The sequence below is a fragment of the Cloeon dipterum genome, chromosome 1 (assembly GCF_949628265.1).
Source record: "Cloeon dipterum chromosome 1, ieCloDipt1.1, whole genome shotgun sequence".
NCBI classification, from domain to species: Eukaryota; Metazoa; Arthropoda; class Insecta; order Ephemeroptera; family Baetidae; genus Cloeon; species Cloeon dipterum.
The window spans coordinates 20,069,554-20,094,111 of record NC_088786.1 but is presented as its reverse complement, the minus strand read 5'-3'; the positions used below and the strand labels follow the sequence as shown (position 1 = coordinate 20,094,111).

Sequence of the window (24,558 nt, the reverse complement as noted above, 5' to 3'; positions counted from 1 at the left end):
TCAAAAACCGCTTTTCACCTTCTTGGTTAAAATTTCACTGCAGTCGTAAAATCACGTCAAAAGGAATCCCGTCTGCGAAATTTCCTCATGCTTAAATTTCGCGGTGAAAAATCGCACCTGTCGGCAGGCTTAGTGCAAAAATTGAAATAAAGCCCGGCAGACGGAATCAATTTCCAACGCGGCGCCAGCAGCCGGCCGACGAGACCTTGCCTACAATGGCACTGCAGACAATGGATTGGCGAGATTTCGTGATTTAGAGGAAGGAGATTCCACTCTGCTCGTTGAGGTGCGAAAAGAAAAAAAAGGCAGATAATTCCAAAGGCCGTCTGAATGGGGCAATGAATCCGGTATTTTGGAATGTGACATGTTTTGCTGGAATGCAATTATTGTTGACAAGCAAAAGATCGAGTAGAATACTAAAAAGGCACGTTTTATTGCACCTTTTCGGAATGTGGGCACGATTGTCGGTCGTCCCTTCGGGATGCAAAAATTGAATCGTATATTACAATCCTCAATGAAAAAACTCACTAAAATATAAATAATTAAAAATTGGACAAGTCCTTCTGTATCAAAACACTGTTTGCGTCTGTCTCAAAATTTACCTTTTTGAATTTGTGAGGTTAATCTAATTTTGTTTTGACTTTTTCATTTGTTTGAAGGTTACAAAGAGCTTATATTTAGTCAACGTAGCATTAAAAACTGCTAAAGCTGACGTTGTTGTATTGACACACGGTAATTTTTGAGGGGGTGAGTTAGGGGTTGATGGAGAAGGGTGTGTAATACCATTTTTAAGGTGATTCCAAATGTTCAGGGCCAACTACAGAGCAATTAGCACTGGAAAAATGAATTTATTCTTATGAGGCGAGGTGAGGAGAAAGGATGAAATGAGGTGGGGGTTGCCACCCTGAAACCTTTTTGGCTCATCAGGGGCATCAAGACGAGTTAAAGTTATGCAGTTTTTGAATGTTTGCGGAAGATGAGATTTCGAGTTCATTTAATGTTTCGATTTTCGACTCAAAGCCAGATTATGACCTAAAAATATCTCAAAAATGAAATTAAACACCGTCGCGAGAATTCCAGGATAGATTAATATTACAATTTACAACATTTTTTCGCATTCAACAAAAAATATGAAAAATGTGCTTCTTTTTTCTAAATTCTATTTGAAACTCAAAATTGAAAATTGTTTTTTCTCAAAAGTTGATTGGCATAACACGTTATTGTTTCAACTTGGCATCTTTAATAGATTCCGAGGAATAGTCGATTTTGAGTTTTTCAAATAGCACAATAATAAGACCTCAAAATGTGGTTCAAATATTTACTGAATATTTTTGGGTCAAAACCACCAAAATTTAATGAAAATCAAGAGCTTGATATGACGGGAAAAATTTTGGGCAAGTTATTTGAAATATCGGCCCTTTTGAAGGAATTCTTCAACCTGTTCTGTCTAATTTCCTTTACTTCTAAATATTTTTTTCAGGTATTAAATTAATAAAAAAAAGAATTTTCTATGGGAATTGCAGTTGGCGCCTCTGTGAGATAAAACCGCGCTTTTTCTCTCTCTCTCTCTGTGGCACGCGAAATGTCTGGACGGACGAGTGGGCATGCAATTAATCGTCTAATTAGCATACGCGCGACTTTGGAGGCAGCGAGCGAACGGCTGGTGGAGCGTCGCGGCGGCGACCACGGCGCAGGGTCCGCATTCCACGCGGCGCCGGTCGGACACGGCGTCAGCGAGCGGTGCTTCATCATGCCGCGGCGAACAAAACACTTTCCTCCTCACACCTCCGGTGACCCTTCTCAGATATTTGCCATAATAAGCGGCGGCGGCGGCAGCAGCAGCAGCAGCAACGGATTAGCATTTTAATAATATTTACTACGATGTTTACATGATGCCAACGCAAAAATATTTCAACCCGTTCTCGCCGCGCAAAGAGAGAGACGACCTTTTTCTGGTGCTCTAAACAGGATCTCTTTCTTTTTCGCGCGCCACTACTGGACTTGTTTGTAAAATGATCCGAGCATAATTGATAAATTGGTTATGAGTGCACTCCGTAAATACGTTACGTTTGCGGCAAATGTTGGAATTTGCTTGTATTTAATCTGTCGGCAGAATACAACAAAGTCTCCTGGAAGTGATCCATATTTATTTTTATGCTTTTAATGAACGTACAAAAATGATTTTAAATTTACGTAATATCCCAGGTAATTAGGGGAAAAATAGCATTAGGTCAAGCAAACTCTACAAAATTTGCACCAGTAATCATTTTTTGCGTCAAAATTAGTTTTTTTTTTCAAATTATTTATTTTTACGAAAACTTTTTTTGGAAAACTTTGAGACCTCAGTATCTAATCTCTCCTAGGTGCAATCTAAAAAATGATATGTGTTTTGGATTCCTCTCGCTGGGCCCAATCGAACTGACACCCAATTTGTCCTAGGTCAGTCAAAAGTTTGCACTAGTAATTTCGGCTTCTAATTGAAATTTTGGAAAATAGCTCAAGATTTTGAATTGTTAAAATGTGCTTAAGAATTGTGTGTGAATTGGCGTGAACGCTTCATAATGGTGTCCTTCTTGTTTCAGAGAAACTCCACTTAAAAACTCGAAAAAAAAACACGATTTTTTTCGATTTTTTCGTGTTTTGCATATTTTGTCACTCCAAATGTTGGGTTTTAATCAAGTGGATTACTAAAACTGCACACCGTTAGACTCGTCTCAACCTCGTCTGACCAGCTGAAGGGTATTTTGGATAAAGAATGTACATAACAACCTGCAATAGAAAGAAAAACTTTCACCCTAAAAATCCACCAGAGGACATTCTCGTTTTCCATATCCGCTACTCTTATTGAATTTTTACTCCTATATGTTTTTTTACCATGCTGCCCCGCTCACTTTTGGTTCGTCCCAAATTTAGTCTTGAAATTCTACTCTCCTCTCTCTCTCTCTCTCTCTCTCTCTCTCTTTCTCTCTCTCTCTCTCTCTCTCTCTCTCTCTCTCTCTCTCTCTCTCTCTCTCTCTCTCTCTCTTGCTCCATGTTTTGTTTCAATTGCGCAGCAGATTTTCTTTTATATTTATCACCTTTGTCGCCAGAACCAGTTGCTCTTTTGCGTGTGTTTCGCTTGCTCGGCTCGTGAAAATATTACGCCGAGACATTTCTAGCCGGTTTCCTCGGTCGATTGGCTCCAGGACTTGATTGAGCTCTCGGATAAAAAAGTATCATCGAAAATTTATGCCTATTTTATTTTTTCTATCAAAGGAGAGATTATTTTCGTGACAAAAAAAACCAAACACAAATTTCCAACAGGAGATATGACATTTTTATTTTTTTAACTTACTAGAAAGACTGCTTGTAGCTCGTTGATAGCTTAAAATACTGTTTTGAATTTAATCAGATATCTCTGTTTGGTCATTTGAAAATAATCTCAAATGATTTATTGTGAAACTTAAGAAATATATCAATTTTCAAAAGTACAAAAAAACGAGAAAAATCGAAAAATTAATTATACTTTGTGTTGTTTTTTGCTCAAAATGAATTTAACGGTTTCAAGATTTGTTTCCCTCAGCTAATCAAAATTAAGAACCAATCAATATTTTTCTCGTTTTAAGAATTTTAGCAATGTTCCTGTATGGAATTCTATATGAGGAATCCTCCCCCAGAGTCTTTTTGTTAAAAAGTCCGTTTTTCTTGTTCGTGACTAGATTCTCTTTACGAGAAAGAAAAACATAAAATGATCCAACGCATTTATTTTCGGATCCCAACAACTATAGCATACCTGACAAGAGAGCTCAACAACAATGGAGGCTGTGATTATGCAAATGGAGCTCTCAACAAATAATCCTTTTTTCTCAAATCAGAGCCGGAACTGTTTATTTGCGCGGCGAGAAGAATGGAGACGTGAACGCCTGCAGCGACCGACAGATGGATATTTATTTTTAAACCAACTCGCAGCGAAATTACCGCAACGTGTACGTCATCATTCTTCGTGCACTTTTTATTTATCCGTTTCCATTCGCATCGATTCCGATTCGCTCCCATCCGCATCTCGCATGAAAAAATTCGCTCATCGGGAATTCCCTGAGTTGAAAAGAGAATTAATAAATAGATGGTGTGAATTTCCACATTACTTTTGCCAGACCATTCGGAACGTTGTAAATAAATTTGTGATGACTCACAGAAATTGACATTCGCGAAGCATCCTTGGCAAAGAGTGAAACAACACTCGCGGATTGCCAGAAAAGTGCATGATGTGTGTGAAATTATTTTTATCACAGTCTGTAGAACATTTTTTTAATAAGAATTAGCAGTTTGTGAACATTTAAAATATTTAATCTGCATAAAAGGTTGATCTAAAGAGAGGAGCTATATTTTACTCTCCGAATTATTTTGAATCACTATCTCTTTCCACATTCTTAATATTAGAATTTGGAGCAAAATACTCAAATTTCATAATTAGTTCTATATTTCAGGATTAAGTGGAATCAGACTTGTACCGAAATGGTGGGTTCGTTCAATACCGAAATTACCAACAACATAGTTTACAATCAATGAACCTGATTTTTATAAATTTTATTAATAGAATAAAACATGATTAAAAATTAAAAAATCACTCACAGAACGTTCATCCTTTTTAAAAATGAAATTAAAATAATTCCAGATTTTTTCTCCACTTTCGGAGCTTGACACAAACCTTTGATTTCTCATTTACGATTCCACTCAAGACGAAAGCCGACGGAAACGAAGTGCGACGCGAATGAAAACATTAAATCTGACAACTAAATCCCATTTTACTGCGCGTCTCAATCCGCTGTCGAGAAAATAAAATCCCCGAAATTCTTCCGTAAACAGGTTTGCTAATTGCAACTACTTTTCCACTCGCCTACACTTCCCGTCGCTCGTAAATAAGACACGCACGAGATAAACAATTAGTCGTATCGCCTCCGCTGCAGATTTATTGGCATCCACGCTGCTGCTTCCCATTTCCTTAAGCGCCAGCGCTGCATCCCGCGTGGACACATGCGCGACTCTCGATCGGCAATGAACTTGCCAGGATGCACTTGCGCGCGTGTCATCCACCAGGCACTGACGTAAGTGTGTGTATTTGCCCATTTGAGCCTCAACACTACGACTGAGACGTACATTTTCAGAATAGGACGATTAAAAGTCACTCTCGGCGAGAGAGTTATTATATCGAATTAATTGCTAAGAAATACTAGCTCAATAAGAAGAACGAATATTTTTGCCCTGAATTTTCATTTGCACAGAATTTCAAACAAACAAATTTTATAGAAAACTATAAGGTTCTACTTTGTGCGGGATGCAATTGAAGTTTTCATTCTTCTCTACTTGATTTTTCAAAATAAAATTTAGAGCCCATCCAAAAGTATGAAACGTTTTGGAATATTTTGTGTGCGGTGGTGAGCTGTTTATTTTTCTTTCAAAATACAAAAAGAACAACGCTTTCTTGTAGAAATGGCTGCATTTAATTCATTTAATTTCAACAGAAATTATTTTAGTCCAAATTTGCCATTTTCAGAGATCCAACGATGAAAATAGTCTTTTGTTAGTCGTAGTACTTTATCTCTGAATACAAATATAAATCAGATCTGATTTATTTTTGTATTCATTCACTCAGTGGAAAATTAATTCTGCAAGAAAGTCATTTGTCACACATATCACTAGGTTAATTAGTCTCAAATTTATTTGAGATATGAATTAACACTAATTTGAGATCTAAAGGCTCGCACTGTGTTTGGTTCTCGGGGCCAGGTGCAGCTGCAGAAGCAGCAGTGATGTGAAGAGAGGATAATGGATGGTGGCCGCTTGCGATTTGGTCGCCGGTCGCGCCGCACGCGTACAAATGTCTGCTCGCGGCCTTCACATTTATAACCCGTCCGACCGCCACCCTCATGCGAGCGGCCGCGGCCTTGGGTCGCCGAACGTGTGCACCGCCGCGCGGAAAGGTCCAGCAGCTGAAAGAGATGTTCCTGTTTTCGGAAGAATTTTATTCGAGCGGACGACGACAGCAAAGGTGTCATCCGAAGGTTGGGACCCTGGCCCCCGACGCGCTCTTGACGAGCATAAATTAGCGCCCCCGCACTCAAGCGGCAGCGGCAGCGGCGACTTTGGCTAATCTTCCCGATCTGGAAATGATTTTGACCCGAGATCAGGTTTCGTCTGACGTAAGCCTCTCGCCTTTTTGGGCCAAAACACGGGAGGTGTGCTGCTAGAGTCGTCAAATAAATTACGCGGCGTGAATGTGCGCTAACGAGAACTGCTACACCAGGGGAAAAATCTCTAGTGGTTATTCGCAGGAAAATAAAATTATGCTAACAAATGGGATTTGGTCTGGCAGGATCTTGCATAAGTCAGTGTGAAGAGAGAAAAACAAGGAAGTTTGTCAGCCTTTCGAGAAATCTTTACATATTTTTTTTTAGTTTTTAATTTGGCTCTAACTAATATTTAGATTCGATTATTTCGACGGTTTGGTTGGAAAAATGTCAACAATTTCAAAATTGAAACAGTCCTACTTTGATAAATTTTGACTAATTTTGGTTTGAAGAGCCAATGTCTCCCCAAGGAGCAAATATTTTTTCCTTGGGTTTTTATGATTTTTTTCCTCTGTAGCCCATAGAGATAACCAACGAGAATTTCCTGATAAAATCTAGAGGCATTTCAAAGCAAAAATCTCAGGATTTTTTAGTATCAGGCTGATCACGGAACAAAAATTCGGACAATATTTAACTTGTCTCGTCAATCTAAACAACTTTTAAGTTGACCTCAAAGTGTTAGGTCAAAGTCACTAAAATCGTTATGTCGTTTTCAAAATCTAATTTGAAAATTAAGACGCCTCCAATTTATCGAGTTTTGGCTTTTTCATTTTGTATAGAGTTAAAAAAACAGGTGTAGCAGTACATAGCCAAAATCAAGTGTTTTTTCTCATTATTTTAAGAACAATTAGAAAACATTATCCAAAAACTATAAAGTTTTCGATTTTATGAAAACTTTTGTAACGCCTAAATCTCAGATTCCAATGGTCAGATTTTCAAAAACTGCATACTGTTAGACTCGTCTCAGTCTCCCCTAGATAGTTGTAGCAGTGCAAGGGTGTCAGCTCATTTTCCACCCCATCGAAACTTAAGCTCCTCTGCGGCCCTATGTAATCCGCTCGGCGGTGTTATTCGCACCCGTTGAGCTCATAAGCCCACGGGAAATGCTGAGAGAGGTTATAAATTAATGAAAGGTGAAAAAGTGCATTTTTCGTAAGTTAGAAGCAATTCATATAACACGTAAACCATTGAAATCAGCATAATTAAAATCTGCTGAGCAATCATCCCTCTTTTTAACCCTTAAAAACAAGTGCTTGTAACTACCAAATTTTGGTGTTACCTTGAAAATTCACATTTTTCAGCATAATTTTCAGCATAATTGATCTCCCCATGTATTTAGCTTGATCAGAAGGTCAAAAGCGTTTTAATTCCATTTTACAATTCTCTGACGCCACTGTACCAAAATATTCCAAAATTTAAAATTTGCCTATTTAACTCTGATAGAAAAATATTCATAGGAAAATTGTTGTTGTCAAAGGTGACACCAAGATTTTAATAAATTAATAATGAAATGGATTTCCTATGTTAAATCTATCTTAAAAACCTTGGAGATATTTTACACTATATATTTCACCGTCTTTAAATGCGGAAAATCGGTGTCTGAAGCAGAGCCCTTTTTCGTGCGGCTGCCAAACTGGCATAAATAATGACAGGGATCTTGCTTTTCTCAGTGAGGCGGCAAGAGGCAATTTTAACCGAGCTCACCCAGTCTGCTCCGAAAAGTCGGGAATCTAGTGTGCCGTGATGCCTGTCTCGCGGGTGCAAAAAAGAATCTTCTCGGCCAGCTGACGTCAATGCAGCACGATCGTTTAATCAAGCCCCTCATTATCCGTCAAATTATGCATGCATATTCGGACAATTGAGTTTCACGCGTGCAAGTTCAAGAGCAGGGACTGCAGGCGGTGCTATTAAATGTACATATGTATATATTTTAAACGAATTCAGACGTCATCGCTTTTGTTTTCGTGCGTGTCTGCTCTCCTGTTCGAGAATACTCGACTCGAGTGAAATTTGTTTAGCCTCTCGCGTATCTTCTGTTTCCATAAATAATGTCCCTTGATCGCCGCGTGAGCGTCTGCGTGCTGAGCAATTTGCATCTTTTATGTAGTATTCGCCAGCCAAGGCCGCTAACCGTGACCTCACGACCCTGCCGCGCCGCCGTATTCAACGTTTAATGTCATTTCGGCCAATGCGCGCTAGCTCTGTGCCAGTCTATTAGGACCGCAGGAATTTTTAGCACTCACCTGATTGCTTTCTCGTATACTGTATTTTGGGTCATTCCAATTTTTGATACCAAGAGCAAGAGCGGTTTTTACCTTAGGGAATGCCAGGTAATAAACGGTATAAAATTAATTATTTTTGTAGGAAATACACTCTACACAAAGAAACAAACAATTTATTTACATATATTTTTTAATTTATTTTCATGATGATAATATATTACACAAGATTTTTCTAAACACGCAAGAAATAGTGTTGATGTTAATTTAAATATTTTATGAAGTTCTATTCTCCGAGTTGAGTGTACGTTTTTAAATATTTTCCGTAATCCTCTATGATGATGGACACTCTGAAAATAAGTACAAAAGATAATATATAAGGCACAAAGTTTAAGGAGAGAAAGTTGTACTCACTGCATATAGAGCACTGCTCTTCATCCGAGTTATCTCCACAACCATCTCTTCCAGAGCAAATAACTGCAGAGGACCTACATCTTCCATTCGCACAACGGAATGGGCAATTTGGAGTATTTGTCAGGCCGGGTATTCCTTTTCCTCTTTTTCCTCGACACACTGACCTCATCTGCAACAATTATTTCTAATTTATTATTTATAAAATAATTTAATGGTAACTTTTCACTGAACGAAAACGCCAATTTGGTATAAGTGAACTTAATTCTGAAATAGTAAAGAAAAATTAAAAGAAAATGAAGAGAAATACGAAAATTTAAAAAAGTGACTTCATCTCCTCGGTGTAAACTAATTTAAAATTATTTTTTCTTTTCTAAAAACAACATAAAAGTGAAGTTAAAGGATGGGAAATGATGAAAAAAGATTCAAAAATTTTTAAAATTGTAATACCTCGTCACTGCCGTCGGGACACCCTTTGACCGCGTTGCACAATTCATATTCAGGAAGGCAGCGTGATTCACCAGCAGAGCCTCGACATCGTAGCGTGTACGACGGACAAGCTAAACAAAAAGTTATAAAATATTTTAAATCGAATCGAACAGGACTTACTCTTTTCCCCCTGGCAACCCTGCTCGTCTTCGCCCTCTTTGCAGTCGTTGACGCCGTCGCACAGTGACGCACGGCTGACGCAGCCTCCGCTTTTGCACTTGAAACTCAATGGTGGACACCGCGGTCCTTTGCAGCCGTCCTCGTCCGAGCCGTCAGCACAGTGTGCTCGACCGTCGCACACGAAGAACCAACTGATGCACGCACCAGTTGCTCGGCACTACCAGGAATAAATACTTTATTTAAAAATAAAAAAATAAAAAAATTAGAAATAATGACCAGTCAGGTTGCATTCATCTTAGATGCGAATTTAAAAGTATCTAGTTGGAATGTTATTTTTTTAACGAGCCCAAATATTGAAATATTTAAAAAAATTGGCCAAATCTACATTTTATCTAGAAATTTTCTATTTAAGACCAAATTAATAATTTTAGATCTTGAATTAAGGAGTGTTTTATTTACCTGGAAGGTTCCGGGGTAGCAGCCAGTGTTGAGTGCACTGCAGGGAGGCACGGCTGAGCCATTGTTGAATCTGCAGTCGCAGATTCCGTTCAGGCAGCGGGAATGTGGGTCGGCGGCACTGCACTGAGAGTCGCTGATGCACCGTAGGCCCAAGCTCACGGGCGTCGAGTTCTCGAACGAGCTTATCTCAACCGCTAAGAAAATTTTAGAACTTTTTCATTTATTTAACTTTTTGATCAGCAAGAGATGCCGTGAAATGCTCAAGAACAAATAATGTGTATAAATTGGCAATTCGACCCTGCACTTCCGTCTTTCCTCAATTTAAATGGCAAAAATTTTCCTTATGAAATTGGCACGACGTGCTGAGGACAAAGGAAAGATTAGGCTCACCATTGTTATCGTTATGATCGACATCGACAGCCCTTGGCAAGCACTGCACGCCGAGCTGGTGGGACGCAGCCGTGCACTGACACCGGCCAATAACATTGGGAATGATGTATTCGCACTTCGAGTCCGAGTCCCACATGCGGCATTGCTCCTCCGAGTAGCAGATTTTGCCCAACTGGGCCGCTGTCCAGCAGGAAATTGTTTGTTAAAGAGGATTCTTGTTTTATTTGGCAAATCGCTTACGTGGAAGGCACGCGTGTCGCTTGAAAGGGACGAAACCAGCGTCGCACCTGCACGAGCCGTTCCTGCAAGAACTGTTCTCCACTCTGTCTCGGCACTGCGAGTCAAGCACGCAACCAAAGCCGAGCAAACTGGCTGAAATATTTACATTAAAAGAAATTTATTGCACAAAAACTGGTTTCAATGCATAGAAATAATTTCATGGATTTCTTAGTCTTTTTATAGCAGGAATAGCGAGGATCAATTTTTGAAATCCAACGTTATAGTCTTCGATTAAATTAATTTTTATTTCTCCAAGGAAGTAACTATACACACGCATTTTGAATAGTTTTTTTTATTTACTTTTGGCACCTGCAAATTTTTATTATTGAAAAATGATGGTTAAAATGATGGTAAAATGATGATTGATTCTAAAAGCCATTAATTGTTTTTAGAACTGTCTGCAAAATAAAACAGTTTTTTTTTTGCAAATTTACGACCTTTTTTAATAAGTATTCTTACCACGCTTTTCCGCGGTGAAATTGTACTAGCAAAGAGAGGAATTTGATTTTTCTCTTCGTAAAGGGGATATATAAGTGAAATTTGGTTTGATTTCTCGATGGCTTAGTCTAAAAAATTTAGACTTTTTGCGAAATCTTTGTTTCCAGTAACTATTTTGCTTCAAATCTCTACAATAATTCTGACTATATATTTATTGACAAGATTATTAAATTATTCGTTAAAATTGTCTCTTAAAACTAACTTTCTTTTTGGAGACTAAAAAGTAATAAAGTTAAAACGTGATTATTAAAAATTAACCTGAAAGATGTTTAAAAATTGTATAAAAATCCAAATTATTATTAGTCATTTATGCAAAACGGAAGTCGCCGCACATTGATGATCATCGTCATTGGTATTCGCGGAAACCTGATCGAAAATCGACAATCCAAGGTCCCCACAAAGACTTTCCTTATAAAAACCGCGAATCGGTGTATGAATCGGTAGAGAGCGCGCTCGAATGAATAATCCATCACCCGCAGCACACAAGGAATGCAAATTACGCAAATATAACGATCACACACACGCACGCACGCACGCACGCACGCGGTGTCAACGGCATGATTATTTTATTCTGCCACAGTTTATCAGCAATGAGAATGGTACCTTGTATGCAGGTGCTTTTGTTGAATGGCACGTGATGAGGCGAGCACTCGCAGCGGCCCTCGTCGCACATGACTCCGCCGGACATTTCCATTGTGCAGTCCTCGTCGTGGTGGCACCGCGAGCCGAGTTGATGACCTCTGGTCGGCCACCAAATTATGGCCATCAGAAAGAGCCACAGTTGCTGCGGACAAAAACGCGTCGGCGGCGGCGAAAATTAATTGCCAGGCAGTCTAAACAAGCGCGCACGCTGCTTTGTGAGCGAAAACCGTTCGTTTTTTTTATTTTCTTTTGGGCATGCCTCGCGTCCGCTCCGCTCTCTCGCCGCTTCTGCATTCTGCCACGTGCAGTTTGCTCACAAGCGAACATTTTTTTATAGAAATATCGTGAATCGAACAGAATAACCAAAAAGGGCAACCAAAAAATCTTATAATAAGACTTGATAAATCGCTGATAATTATTTATGAGGCTAAGAAATTACATATTGAAAATTAAAAATGGACTACATCCTCATTGGTTGAAAAATTGTGTCTCATTCCGACAAGTTTCGCCATCACCATACAGCGCTTTTTAACCAACTTTTTAAGCTTTGAATCAACAATCTCTACTAGACATTTCCATTTATCATTAGGGCTGAGCCTAGGGTGTATCATGTTGGACACACCGGTTCTCGTTATAGATCACCGAAGTTAAGCAACATTGAGTGCAGTCAATAGGTGGATGGGTGACCGTCTGCATGCCGGCTGCATAACTCTAGGCAGACTCGCTACTTGCTGGTTTGCACCTTCCCAGCATGCGCTATTCGGTATCACGGGACGAATGTCTATAGCGTTTCAAAAAGTCCTCGTTGCGGAGGCAAGTGGCCCTTGAGTGGGCTGGGTTGTACGGCATGGTGCGCCCATGTTATCCGTTCGCGGTGTAATTCGGACCCGGGTTTCAGCCTTCTTGCTAGTGCAGTGCGCGGCCTTCCCGATCCGACGACAGGGATAAAAAGAGGAGCAAAAAAATTTAGATAATTAACTATATTTCTGAGGTTCCGATTGTTGTGGATTATGCTATCAAAAGAACATCAGCAATAAAAACGTGATGCAAAAGACAAGTGTTAAGTGTCAACTCCTTGATGCAAGAATCCAACGATGGGGGAATTTCAAAAACCATTTATTTAGAGCAAGTGGCGTACCGGCGCAGACTCGCCACTTGCTGGGTTTTGCACCTTTTCCAGTGGCTTTATTCATATAGACCTATGTCTGGAATTTCAATAAAAGCCCTGGGCGCGGGGAGGCAAAATGGCCACAAGCTCCTCTGCGGCCACTCGGGGACTATGTTATCCACTTTGAGGTGTTATTGGGACTAGGTGCGCTCATAGTCAACGAGATGGGCAGAAGTTTATTAAAATAAACTAATTATTAAAAAAAAACAGACGGAAAAATTTGTATTTGTTGTCTTTTGAACCAACGTTTGATTATTTTTATTTAGAGAGTTAGAGAGAATGTGTTCTTGCACAATTGATGGCTGGAGATGTTAGTTTATTTTATAAATAGCAAGTAGTATAAAGCTAAAATTTTGAGTGAACAGATGGAACAGTTTTAATTATTAGTTTTTCCTGTTGAAGCGAGTCTCTCTTCCTGCTTGTTTGGTTTTTTTCTATTGTTTTCGCATACTTGCTGTCATTTATGTGTCTGTAAATATTGGTAAAATAAAGAAATATAAAATAAAAATGAAGAAATGAAGCCCAGAATCAGAATAATTTTAGAATGGGGATTGAGTCATTTTTATTATATTATTACTAAAATTCGATAAGAAATATATTTTTGTGTTCCCGAGCCCGAGTCATTTAGTTCTTGTTATTTAATGTAAATTCCACAAGTAAATTACTTGCCATAAGTCAGTAAATAATTATTTTACAGTAGCATTTAATACAAATATTTGAATGCCGAAAAGACAATTTCGGTTTAATCGAATGTTCGAGTGTAAATTAATCTTCAATTGTTACTGAATTTCACACGGCCGGTTTGCAACATCCCGAAAATTGTGCGCAGTTTGTGTCAAAGTGAAAATCTGGAGTGTTGAACTGATTAGAAGCGGAGCAGGAAGCCCTCATGTTCCAATAGAACTTTTAATCAATTCAGCCGTAAATCAATCCACAGAACAGTTTGCGTCAGCGGTGCAACAATTTGCGATTTTGCCCAGCGAAAATTGCGAAATGAACCAAAAAGAGGAAGAAAAGCAGTATGTTCTCTCACCAGGAGGTTGAACGCGGCCATGGTGCTGTCGGTGTTGTCAGTCAATCGGTCGGCAAACGGAAAATGAGACACGGCACCAGCAGCACCACCACCATCACCACCGCGCGTGTTACGTTTCTAATGTAAGAGTCGGACCCCGCCCGCCCTTATTGGTATGCACGCGATGAACGGCGCATCTGACGAACCTTCTACAGGTTCACCAAGGCGGCTCTATGCGCTCGCAAATAACAATGCTGGTGCGTCAGCCGCCGGAGTTATTCGATTCCCTCGTGGAGAAATGCGGTGTCAGCCCTCGTCCAAATCGGCCCGACCCAGCCCAGCCCAGCGCAACGGGACTTGACGACAGATTACTGTCACGCCGTTTTTCTATGATTCACCCGGAATTGGGGCGTCTGAATAAATGTGGAGCACGAAAGGAAATCATCTCAGTCAGTAAACAAGTCAGGATGAATTATTTATAGTAGGGTTGGCGGTTTTGAACGGTTTTTTGGACAAAAAATTACAACGGTTGCAACAGGGATTGTAATTAATTGTATGTATAGTTTTAGTTTTCAAAAAAATTGTTTATATAGCAAATTATTCAACAAGGATTTCTTAATCTGAAAAAATTTATATTCTTCCAAATTCAGAATTTTAAAAATTTGTTTGCATCAGCTGCCTCTGCTGCTTTCGTCAAATCAGGCCGAGAATCAGTGCCATCCGGTGTTGATTCTCGCTCCTGATAACTTGGTCGTTAGTATCGCACCATAGCTGAATGAGTGCTGCCTTCAAATGTTCGTCAGTCTCTATTCCTCGCGCTGGTGGACGACGAGGAGCCTGATTGCAGGAGGACGGCGGCCTAGATCATCAGGGGATCGAGAAGATCAGTTGAAGAACCAGAAGCTCATGCACCTGAACCATATCCTGCACCACACTATACTGATTAAAATTTTGAATGTTGGAGACTTTCTAGTTTCTATATAATTCTAAAAGCTACAAGATTGAGTTAAAAATCTTGAAAATTGAACTTTTAAAATTTTCAATTGAATTTGTTCACGAGGGGTGTGAGTTATTTGGCTTAATAATTCAGCAGCAATGATTGCTAGAGCAAAAATCTTTGCAGATAAAATGTTTTAATTTTTACATAATCTGGAACAATTTCCTTTCCTCAATCTCCCGGATGAACCTTTTTAACCATTGATTTGTGATTACCAGGTAGGTAATGCAATAGCGAATAAAAATGTTTAAAAAAAAGAAACAGTTGGCTCGAGACCTAAAAGCTAAATTGATGCTAAAACTGTGCAGCTTAAAAATGATTTTTTTTTCAAATTTGGGGCAATGAACTTAATTGCCTATCATCTTTAAAGTTGAGAGCGCATGAATTAAAAAATTTTCAGATTTAATTGATGTGTTGCAAGCAACATACCTCTTTTCTCCTGGAAACAGTTGTGCCAATTATCATGTCGATTATGATCTAACCTTGGAAAACTCGTATCAATACTTGAACTTGATGAAAATCGTTTCGACTAACAATAAAACAACAAGCTGAAGAGCGTCACGTATTAATTGAGAGAGCGAACTCCTCACTCGCACAGCCATGATCTTCAAAATCAGCCTCCTCTTGTCCTTTATCATTCTCCAGGTAAAAAATTATTTTCAAAGTAAATGAATAGCTCTCAAGTTTTTTTGTCAGGCTTCGGCGAATGAGAGGGTGAATATTGGGGGAAAGGAATACTTTATATCCACTGATGAGGTAAGTTCTCGTAAAAACTGTTAAATGTCCTATTAAAATTGATTAACATAAAGCTAACTTGGACAAAAGCTGCGGACGCGTGCCATGCGATGCAGATGAAAATGTACGCGATCGAGTCTGACGAAGAGAACACGGTGGTATTCGATTACCTGAACACAAACGGTATATTTCAGACAGTTTACAAAAAAGAAAAACAGCGAACTCTTTGATTTAAAGGTTACGACAGCATTTATCTTTGGACGGGAGGAAAGGAACTCAACGACACTGCAACCACCGACGGCATCTGGACGTGGGTCGACCTAGACCTTACGTTTGGCTTCACCGACTGGGCAAGCACGCGGCCTAACCCATTTGCTAGGCACTTCTGTGTTTATCTTTCTACGTGGTCCAGTTACTGGCTTGATGGCGACTGCGGTGCTACGAACAAATATATTTGTGAGACGTACTGAACAGTTCTCTGTCATTCTATCAGAGAATTTTGATGATAAGTTTGTGACTTATAAGTTTGATTTTGGTTTTTTTCTGTGTAAAATAATTTGATATTTTTATTTATAAAATTTTATTTGTTTGTCCCTATTAAACTTGTAACCAAAATTGTATAGTTATATAGTGAGTAAGAATAAAGTTAATTATATAAATAATTAATCTCTTTAATGCAGAAAAATATTAATGTGGTAAGATAGGGTCCACACAAAATGAGTCTGTTTGTTTTTTCTGCGACAGATTTTATGTTCGAAAAGTAAGCCAGCAAGAAAATTGTCTGTGCATTTTACAGAAGATAGTTTATGAAAATTATGCTACAATTTTTGAGAAATCACCGAAAGATTGCAGATCAAAGCTCAGAAGGGAATCATTCTTTCTAAGTTTAATTCCCTTTCTGAAAATGATCATGACTCCGTTTAGGCCACCGAAAAATGTATGAAGATTATTGCATTTTCTATTTATTTAACAACTCAAAATGACAAAATTTAGAAAAAAATATTAGTGTAAAATAATTAAGATCCAAAAACGCAATTTCTCAACGCTAATTGATCTACAACCCTTTGCAAAATATCAGCATACGGCAGTTTAAAATGTTCTGGAGCCGTTTTACGGGCTTCTCAATTTAGGTCACCTTGGGATGCTTAATTTAAATTTGAGGGGATTTCTTTAGCGGAAAATTCAAATAATATATATTCTGTCAATTTTAATTCCTATTCGATATTTTAAACGTGAAGTTTGATAGTGCTTAACGGCCCGACGGCTGGAAGACATTTTTTTCTCCGGCACTTTTAATTTTTTACCCTTTTTACCGGCGGCTGGTGCAGCTTAGCCAGATTCACGGCGGCTGGCGGCTGCCTACGTGACCCAAAATTTGGCGGCTGGCGCGGCGCAACGTGGCTGGCTGATTGTGAGACCTTTTAACATGCAGGTTATTTTCGATTGTAAAAAATGAACTTTTTGTTCATTATTCGCCCTTTTGTAATGAGGATATATCAATAAAAAATTGGTGAAAGCGAAAGGTGTGAATTGTTAGCGCACACACAGCGGAATGTGCGCAGGAATGCTGCAATCGCACGTAGCGCAGAGTGTACAGCGAGTTGCCTACTCAACGACTTCTGCAGGCGACCATTCATGTAAAGCGATTTCTGATCCAGTTACATAATTTATCACGCTCTCTGACACTATTAAAAATACATTTGAATCCAATGTAGCAGTTGCACGGGACCAAAGAAACAATACTGTTTCAGATTCTGTATGAGTATAGACGTAGAACATAAAACAAACTACAGTAACACCTGCCATTCAAACTCGTTATCACTTTACAAGTGCTTTCGGTAATCCCAATATCTCAAGTGGTGCTATATTTTAAGAAGAAATGACGATTTTATCGGCACACACCTCCGCCCTGCCTCCAGCTTATCAGCGTTGAATGAAGCACGTACTTCATTGTTTGCAGAAATTAAATTTTTCTAATATAAACTAATATTTTGATAATTTTGTAAAATTTCAAATGTTATTTACAAAAATGACCGCAATAATTGTGAAATTATGTATGCAGATTCTCCTTAACAAGACGAATCGATCGATTTATTAACTTTAGAATTTAAACTACCTCTATTTTATGGTACTTTTAATAATGGCTTGTGTCTTACAAACGGAATGCAATTATGAAAAAACGGAATATATGGGAAAATCACAAATTTAAAATGAGCTTTCAGAACTTATTAATGATTTTAGTGTAATTCTTAATTTTCCTAACGTTTTATTGGCCAAAATTGACCTCAATGTTAAAATTAAACAGTGATTTTTCAGAACGTAAATACTTTTGACTGTTGTTGGTTCATGTGTTAACATCACAAAAGTTTCCACGTTTGATGCAAAAAAATTATGTTATGAGTTATGACCGGTCCGACAACGAGGTTTCCCCGTATAAGTAACTTTTCGTTATTTTTTTTCGTTCAGTGAAAAAGTACCAACAAAATATTTTACACTTGGTGAATAAATTAAGAAAAAAACACTTCCATATTTAAAAGAAATTGCTCCTACAGTTTGTTTCTGCTTTTCAGAACGCATTTTATGAGATACAAACATTTTAATTCCCCTCAGATAATCAATGCTGGTCACATATTTTTCACCACATTAATCCTTAAAAGGAGGGGAACCCCGTGAGAATAATTTTTCGCCGTCGTTCGGAGCCAAATTTCTGGATTTATTCATGCAGGCCAGGCGCCAAATATTCGCATTGTTCCTCTTGAGCGCAGGAGAGAGAGTGAACGATCTCGCGGCGATCCGCGGAACCACTCGGGCGTCCGCCACTCTCTCCGAGAGCGAGAGCAGCACCGATCAGCTCTCTGGATCGCGACTGTTTAGCTCGCGGCCTCTCTTATGTCACACTTAAGGATTACACAAGAGAACGGCGGCCGAACCGAAAGCAAAAGTGGACCTGCTGTGAGCACCGGGCGCCCATGCACCCCCGCGCCGCCCCCGAGGGCGTCGTCGCACCCCGAAACGCCGTCTGAGCAAGGTGAGAGCGTTGAGCAGGACTGGAAAAAGTGCAAATAGAGTCGAGTGTCCTTATAAGGCCCGTTTTAGAAATCTCGGCCGTCAATTAAAGTTAATGGAGGCGATCGCTCCGGCGGCCCAGCAGCCCCTGCCCCTCGAGGCCGGCGTGCCGACCGACGAAGAGCTCGCCCCGTGTCCCAACTGCGGCCGCACCTTCGTCCAGTCGTCCCTGCAGAGACATGTCGCCGTCTGCGCCAAGAACACAGCCTCATCGAGACGCGGAAAATTCGACTCTTCCAAGCAGAGGATTCTGGGCACAGAGCTCGAGCAGTATTTGCCCCCGCCTGTCAAGCAGAGACCGCGAAGTCGCTCCGTCCCAGCCGTCCCAGGTACAAAAAGAGCCAAAATTTTGCTATTTTCCTTTGAGGCTCTCCAATTCACGAGAGAAAAATTCAAAATTATCACCTATGTTTTCAATCAGCTGAATCAGCCTCTTAAAATAGGAAGAATTTTTACAAATATTTTAAAAGGAAATAATTTGAATAAAAGGGTTTTTCAATTTTTCAAAGGAAAATGCAGGAAAGAGGATAAATAAAGTAAGGAGAACGAGATGTGCCAAAGGATGAAACAACTTCCTTTTTTCCTCCCTCCTTAAAACTTTCCTTTGAATAATTTTACAAACAAAACATTCAGTAATTATTTTAAATTGTTAAAAGTCATTCAATTTTGTGACACTTTTCACTCAAGAAAATTATTTATCTAAAGATCTGCAATACAATAAATATTATTTCTGACCTAAAACAATTGTTAGGTTAAAAAAATCTCAACTAAAATGTTAATCTCTGGATCCCAGCGACAAAAAGTCGACAGTCTAATATCACAGCCCTAAAAATCTTCCAATATAAATTTTCTATATAAATCGCCAGGCATTTAATTGTAAAATTATGGTCAACTTTAGGAGGCCCGAGAAGATCACTCATTCCTCAGCCGCCGGTGCACGAAAAATGCGAGTACTGTGGCAGGAGTTTCGGCGATAAGGCCATCGACAGGCACCGCGAGTGGTGCAGAAATCAAAAATCTTTCAAGCCGCAGACCACGCCTCCCTCGCCTGCCTACTCAAGAATGCAGGCGCGCACACAGGTTTGGCTCCTCGCCTTTCTTTCTTTAGGCATAATCACCGATTGTTTCGATCCGCTTCTCGTTTGCAGTACAAGGCTCCGCTAGCGAAATCACTGCGCTCGAGAACCAGGGAAAAGTATTCGCCGGGAAGTACCAAAGAAACTACTAATAAAACGTCAGCCCCGACTAGCATCAGGAGTTCCGTCTCTCACACCCCAACCAAAACGTGAGTAAATATAAAAACAATTCAAGGCTCGATTTATATTTATTCTTATCATGCGTGTTGAAACAAGAAAAAGTAATTTAAATTTTGGTTTAGTCTCTCCAATTGCAGAAATTTTAAGCTAGAAAGCTATGAAAAAGAAAAATTAATGTCTGAAAACGTATTTTTTATGTGGTTTTATTTAGAAAAAGAACCGTATGCAAATTAAAAAAAATTGCCGTTTTTTAAGATTTTTTGAGCGTTTTTTAGGTTTTTGGACATATAATGCTTTTTTTAAATATTTTTTTTTCATTAGGTAGAACCTGTTACTTTAATTTAAAATTTGTTTATTGCCTAGAAACGACTAATTTTATCCCAAAATCGCGATGAAAGACTGGAAAATGTGTCTTTATTTTCCGAATCGGGTGTTTTCTAAAATAAAAGAGAGCGTTATGAAATTTTGAAACTACGAATAACTCATAAATAAATAATTTCAGCACAACGAAGGCAGCTTATGACGTATTCCAATCGGCCGAGAGACAAATGCAAGAGCTGCTGGGGTCGCCGCTTCCGTCGCGCAAGTCGCAGCCCTACGTGATCACGCAGAAGGCGGACATCGAGGTGAACCTGGACGAGAAATTCATCAAGTCGGAGGAGTTACTGAACGGCCACGAGAGCGGGGACGATAATGACGATGAGCCGGACGTGGCTGAGGAGGAGGAGAGCTCCATCGAGGACGCGCTGCACGAAATCTCGCACCAGGATAGTTTCAGCTCGGTGGAGATCTTTAAGGACGAGCTTGACGAGCCGAACAAAATCTTTGAGGACAAAAATAGCTCGCCGGACGAGGAGAGAAAAATCGAGGAGGCCCTGCGCACCATCAAACGCGAGTTCAAGCAGGAGCCGCAGGGCGACCCTTTGACCGAGGAGGACGTGCTCAACCACCTCAAGGCCACCCTGGAGGGCACGCTGGACAGCTGCCCGCTGACCGACTCACTCAACTACCTGGACGCCGCCCTCTCGCTCTTCCAGCTGGACGACATCCCGAAGCGGCCGTCCAACGCGCCCAGGTCGAAGGCGTCGACCAAGCGACGCCAGTACTCGGTGGCGTCGCCGCTCTCGCTCCTCAAACCTGACCCTGACCACGGCCAACAGCAGTGTTCGGAGTGCGGTACCACCTTTCCCATGCCCACAGCCAAATTTTGCTGCCTCTGCGGCACCAAAAGATCTGTTTAAACTGCCGCTCTATTGTCAGGGTTCCACGCAGGCTATTTTTAAACTGTCAGATTTCTTATTACTAGTAATGGGAGTTTAAGACGATCGACTATATTTTTCTACACAAGCTCGTTTTAGAAGCTAAAGCTAGGTGAAATAATTGAAATCCCATGAAAATTTTATTATATCAGCAAGAAAATCGCTGGAAAAATTATTAAGTAAAGACTGTAAAACCGTCTAATTGGCACCCAAAAACTTATGAAATCATTCGTTTTTTTCTTTAGAAAAACGTTTAAAATTCCAAACCTACACATTACAACTTTCGTTTTTTTTCTTTTAATTTTTCTAAATCATATTATAGTAATTTAATCCATACTAGAAGGCTTCCAAATTTTTTAAAAACCTAAACTAATTAATCGAACGAACAGAAATTTTAACATTTTGGTGTTGTCTTTTCAGAAAATTTTAATTAGTTGCAATTCTCCAATAATTATTTGTTCTAATCAGCCTGGAAAGTGAACCCTGCCTTGGATGCAGCTGCTATTTTATTTCCTCAGGCAGGCTTTGCAAATAATTCTACCAGGGTTTCTCACAAAATGATCAATAACATAACTACCGAGCTTTAATTTCGGCTTAAGTGCCATCACAGTGCCAATGCTAATTCTGTAAAGATCCTGCCTGAATTTATAAGTCCAGTCCGCAGCTGAAGAAACCTTATGAAAATGTGTCAAACTGCGGCGAGAGATTACTTTTGTTTTCGATCGTTTTGCAATTATTTTTAAACAACGATAAAATGGCTATTGATAGAGCCCAAGATTAAATATTTTACTGCCGCGAGAAGAATAATTTAAAGCAAAAGATGACGTGCCTGAAGTATAATTATTTTCGAGTCCGTCTACATTTTTAACGCAGATAGTCACCAGTATTTTACGATAAACTTCCATTCCGAGTCATTCAATTTCTGCTAAAACCGACCACAAAAGGAAGACTAAAATTTTTCTACTACACATTTCGAGTGCATTTAACGAGCGTAAAAAACATCTAGTTGGCCCTTTTGCTAACGTAAAAAACGAAATCTCTGTCGTGTATTTTAGTACTGCTGATAATAATCAACGATTTTTGTATCAAGAGTGCTGTAAAACTATAACTGATCTAACAAAATGTTACCTATGATGTGTGATTGCGTGCTCTAGTGATAGTTTCGAAAACGTTTTAATCACGGTACCCATTATAATTTCATATTACTTGTGATTTCGTTATTTTTATTCTTTAGATTGGTCCACCACTACTTGATATTTTGGATAACAGTCACTTTAATTTGTGATCACTAACCTAAAGAAAATTGTGAATTGTATTTGATAGACTCAATAAAGTCCTAACTAAAATCTTATCTGGGATTTTTCATTTAAAAAAAAAACAAGCAATTATTTACAATATAATTTTATATTAAAAGATTATTTGCACAACTTCACCGCTTCAGCTTCTTTGTCGGCGGCATGTTCAGGCCAGCAATTTTGATCCCCTTTCTATTTTTCTTTGATGGCTCATTGACGGACTCCAATGCGCCAAAAATCTCATCCATCTCTGTTTCTCCTGCCTCAATCTTCACTTCCACCTCGTCGTCGTCAACTTCATGCTCCTCTACCTTTTTGTACAGCTCAAAGTTCGACTTCACCAGCAAGCAGTTCAGCTTGGATTTCAAGTATTCCTGGGGGAGAAAACAACGACATAAAATAAAAAAACTTCTGTTCCTGGATTTTTTAACACGCTGCAAAATTTAAAAAAAATTGTTTAATGATCAATCCTTTAAGAAAAAATCAGGATTTCCACGGATTTAAAAAAAATGAACTACCGATCGATTTTTCTAATAAACCTTGTATAAACCAAATTTGAGCAAAAACCAATTTTTAAATACTAGGTTATTTTCCTCAAATTTCCGTATATCCTTATAATTTTCAAATCAAAATAATTCCACATCACAAAGGCTAACACAAATTGAATAATTCCTCCAATAAATAAAAAATAAATCCCTTGTAATATTTGTTTAAATAAAATTTACCGATTTGATGAGTTGTTTGGACTCCGCGTCGTGCACCCTGATGTGTCTGTCGAGCCCGACGGTGATCACCTTGTTGTTGACACACGCGACCTCTCGCACGCTGCCCCTGACGCCCTTGTAGTGACCTGCGATCATGCCCTTTTGACGCAGGTCGACCTTGTAGACTTGTCCAATCGCAGTGCCCACGATGGCGAATCTATCAAGGAATTGTTATCATAAAGCAAAAATTTTGCTGGTCTTCAGTTTACCCATCAGTTGGGCCAACAGCGATGGAGGTGAGGGCCTTCTCCTTGAACTCCATGTTAAAGACAGGTCTGCGCTGAGCTTTTGGATCGTAAATCCGAACCTGAATTTTAAAGTTAATTACTTGGAATTTTTTTACTTTAAATATTACATGTCCGTGTCTAGTGGAGACAATAATTTTGTCACTGTCAGGGATAAACGCAATGTCTGAAATCCACACGGGCACTTCCAGTTCAAGCCAGTCATGAGGCACCTTTGGATTGAAAAAATAATTAAAAATCGACCAGAATTTGTTCAAGTCCATACATTTTTGGCTTTGAATGTGCTTGTAAGACCAGAATTTACATCCCAGAGTTTCAGGTCGTTTTTCTTGCCTCCGGTGGCCACTATGTTTCCTTTGACCCTCAACCTTTCCAGAGGACCTCCTGTGTTGATTTCTTTGCCTGGATTGTCCCACAGACGGACAGTTCCACAGGCAGTACCAGTCAAAAGGTGTCTATGAAATGAAAATCATTAAATTCTACTCTTAATTAAATTTAAATCCTCTTACTCTCCGAATTTTGCAACTCCAACGATAGGCCCTTCACCATTCTCAGCGGGAATCGTTTTCAGACGACCTTTGGCAGTGTTATAAATTTGCACTGATTGGTTTTGAAGTCCCATGAGAACCTGAGTTTCGTCCTCAGGGCCCCAAGCCATCGCTGTAATTTCTTTTTCCTGCGACAAGGTGCGCAGGTCTTTGGGGATGTTTTGAACAAGAGAGGCATCAGAGCCCTCGAACATGCAGATCCCTAGAATTTTGGTTCAAAAAGTAAGTAATTTGCAAAGAAAAATAAGGCACTCACCTTTCAGGATGCCAGTTTTGGCACCAACAAACACGTTGAAATTTTCTGGTAGAGACACAGCCATCGTACCAGTAAATATTGAAGGGATGTAGTGAGGATAACTTCTCAAGCCGTGAATTCTAGTCAATCAATTTAGAAAATCGGTGCGAACCCGATTAATAACAAGAGACAAAGAACTGAATGATGTTCCTGAAGTTGTCCAAGTTGTCTAGCGGCTTAGGTGCTACAGCCAATAGCCATGTGGGTATGTGTTTTGTGTTTACGATGATACCGATGATACATTATAGCTTAAAGTTGATTGAGGGGTGGGGGAACTAACTTGATAGAACAGCGCGAATTTCAA

At 39.4% G+C, this 24,558-nt stretch overlaps 4 protein-coding genes across 5 annotated transcripts; 2 read left to right on the top strand and 2 right to left on the bottom strand.

The window, feature by feature from the left end:
• Window positions 1–8,501: 8,501 nt before the first annotated feature.
• Window positions 8,502–14,041, bottom strand: LOC135948398 (sortilin-related receptor-like). Its single transcript, XM_065497628.1, has 9 exons — window positions 13,816–14,041; window positions 11,576–11,756; window positions 10,436–10,567; window positions 10,196–10,375; window positions 9,806–9,999; window positions 9,347–9,563; window positions 9,188–9,297; window positions 8,741–8,909; window positions 8,502–8,676 (listed from the first exon to the last, which is right to left on the bottom strand). Exons 1-9 carry the CDS (start codon window positions 13,834–13,836, stop codon window positions 8,660–8,662), a joined length of 1,221 nt encoding a protein of 406 aa, XP_065353700.1. The 5' UTR covers window positions 13,837–14,041; the 3' UTR covers window positions 8,502–8,659.
• Window positions 14,042–15,129: 1,088 nt separating this feature from the next.
• On the top strand, window positions 15,130–16,110 carry LOC135948594 (lectin subunit alpha-like). Its single transcript, XM_065497949.1, has 4 exons — window positions 15,130–15,436; window positions 15,488–15,547; window positions 15,601–15,709; window positions 15,764–16,110. Exons 1-4 carry the CDS (start codon window positions 15,392–15,394, stop codon window positions 15,994–15,996), a joined length of 447 nt encoding a protein of 148 aa, XP_065354021.1. The 5' UTR covers window positions 15,130–15,391; the 3' UTR covers window positions 15,997–16,110.
• A 2,232-nt stretch (window positions 16,111–18,342) lies between these two features.
• On the top strand, window positions 18,343–22,458 carry LOC135944710 (zinc finger C2HC domain-containing protein 1A-like). Of its 2 annotated transcripts, none has more exons than XM_065491844.1 (5): window positions 18,343–18,554; window positions 18,623–18,921; window positions 19,491–19,672; window positions 19,741–19,877; window positions 20,351–22,458. In XM_065491844.1, the coding sequence occupies exons 2-5, from the start codon at window positions 18,648–18,650 to the stop codon at window positions 21,087–21,089; spliced, it is 1,332 nt and encodes a 443-aa protein (XP_065347916.1). In that variant the 5' UTR covers window positions 18,343–18,554; window positions 18,623–18,647; the 3' UTR covers window positions 21,090–22,458. The 2 variants fall into 2 exon arrangements, with proteins under 2 accessions (XP_065347916.1, XP_065347924.1); XM_065491852.1 differs by having other exon boundaries at window positions 18,612–18,921.
• A 34-nt stretch (window positions 22,459–22,492) lies between these two features.
• Window positions 22,493–24,460, bottom strand: l(2)k09848 (lethal (2) k09848). The gene is made up of 7 exons (XM_065491866.1): window positions 24,216–24,460; window positions 23,921–24,161; window positions 23,677–23,866; window positions 23,522–23,623; window positions 23,376–23,473; window positions 23,128–23,323; window positions 22,493–22,776 (listed from the first exon to the last, which is right to left on the bottom strand). The coding sequence occupies exons 1-7, from the start codon at window positions 24,277–24,279 to the stop codon at window positions 22,537–22,539; spliced, it is 1,131 nt and encodes a 376-aa protein (XP_065347938.1). The 5' UTR covers window positions 24,280–24,460; the 3' UTR covers window positions 22,493–22,536.
• Between the last annotated feature and the right edge of the window lie 98 nt (window positions 24,461–24,558).

Bases quoted from the DNA above. Each gene is read 5' to 3' on its own strand.
- LOC135948398 (XM_065497628.1), bottom strand. From the start codon at position 13,836: ATGGCCGCGTTCAACCTCCTG. The intron at 10,376-10,435 runs GTAAGCGATTTG...CCTGCTGGACAG, and splicing joins GCGACACGCGTGCCTTCCAC to CGGCCCAGTTGGGCAAAATC. The intron at 9,564-9,805 runs GTAAATAAAACA...TATTCCTGGTAG, and splicing joins GCTACCCCGGAACCTTCCAG to TGCCGAGCAACTGGTGCGTG.
- LOC135948594 (XM_065497949.1), top strand. From the start codon at position 15,392: ATGATCTTCAAAATCAGCCTCCTCTTGTCCTTTATCATTCTCCAG. The intron at 15,437-15,487 runs GTAAAAAATTAT...TTTTTTTGTCAG, and splicing joins TGTCCTTTATCATTCTCCAG to GCTTCGGCGAATGAGAGGGT. The intron at 15,710-15,763 runs GTATATTTCAGA...TTTGATTTAAAG, and splicing joins CGATTACCTGAACACAAACG to GTTACGACAGCATTTATCTT.
- LOC135944710 (XM_065491844.1), top strand. From the start codon at position 18,648: ATGGAGGCGATCGCTCCGGCGGCCCAGCAGCCCCTGCCCCTCGAGGCC. The intron at 18,922-19,490 runs GTACAAAAAGAG...GGTCAACTTTAG, and splicing joins CTCCGTCCCAGCCGTCCCAG to GAGGCCCGAGAAGATCACTC. The intron at 19,673-19,740 runs GTTTGGCTCCTC...TCTCGTTTGCAG, and splicing joins GAATGCAGGCGCGCACACAG to TACAAGGCTCCGCTAGCGAA.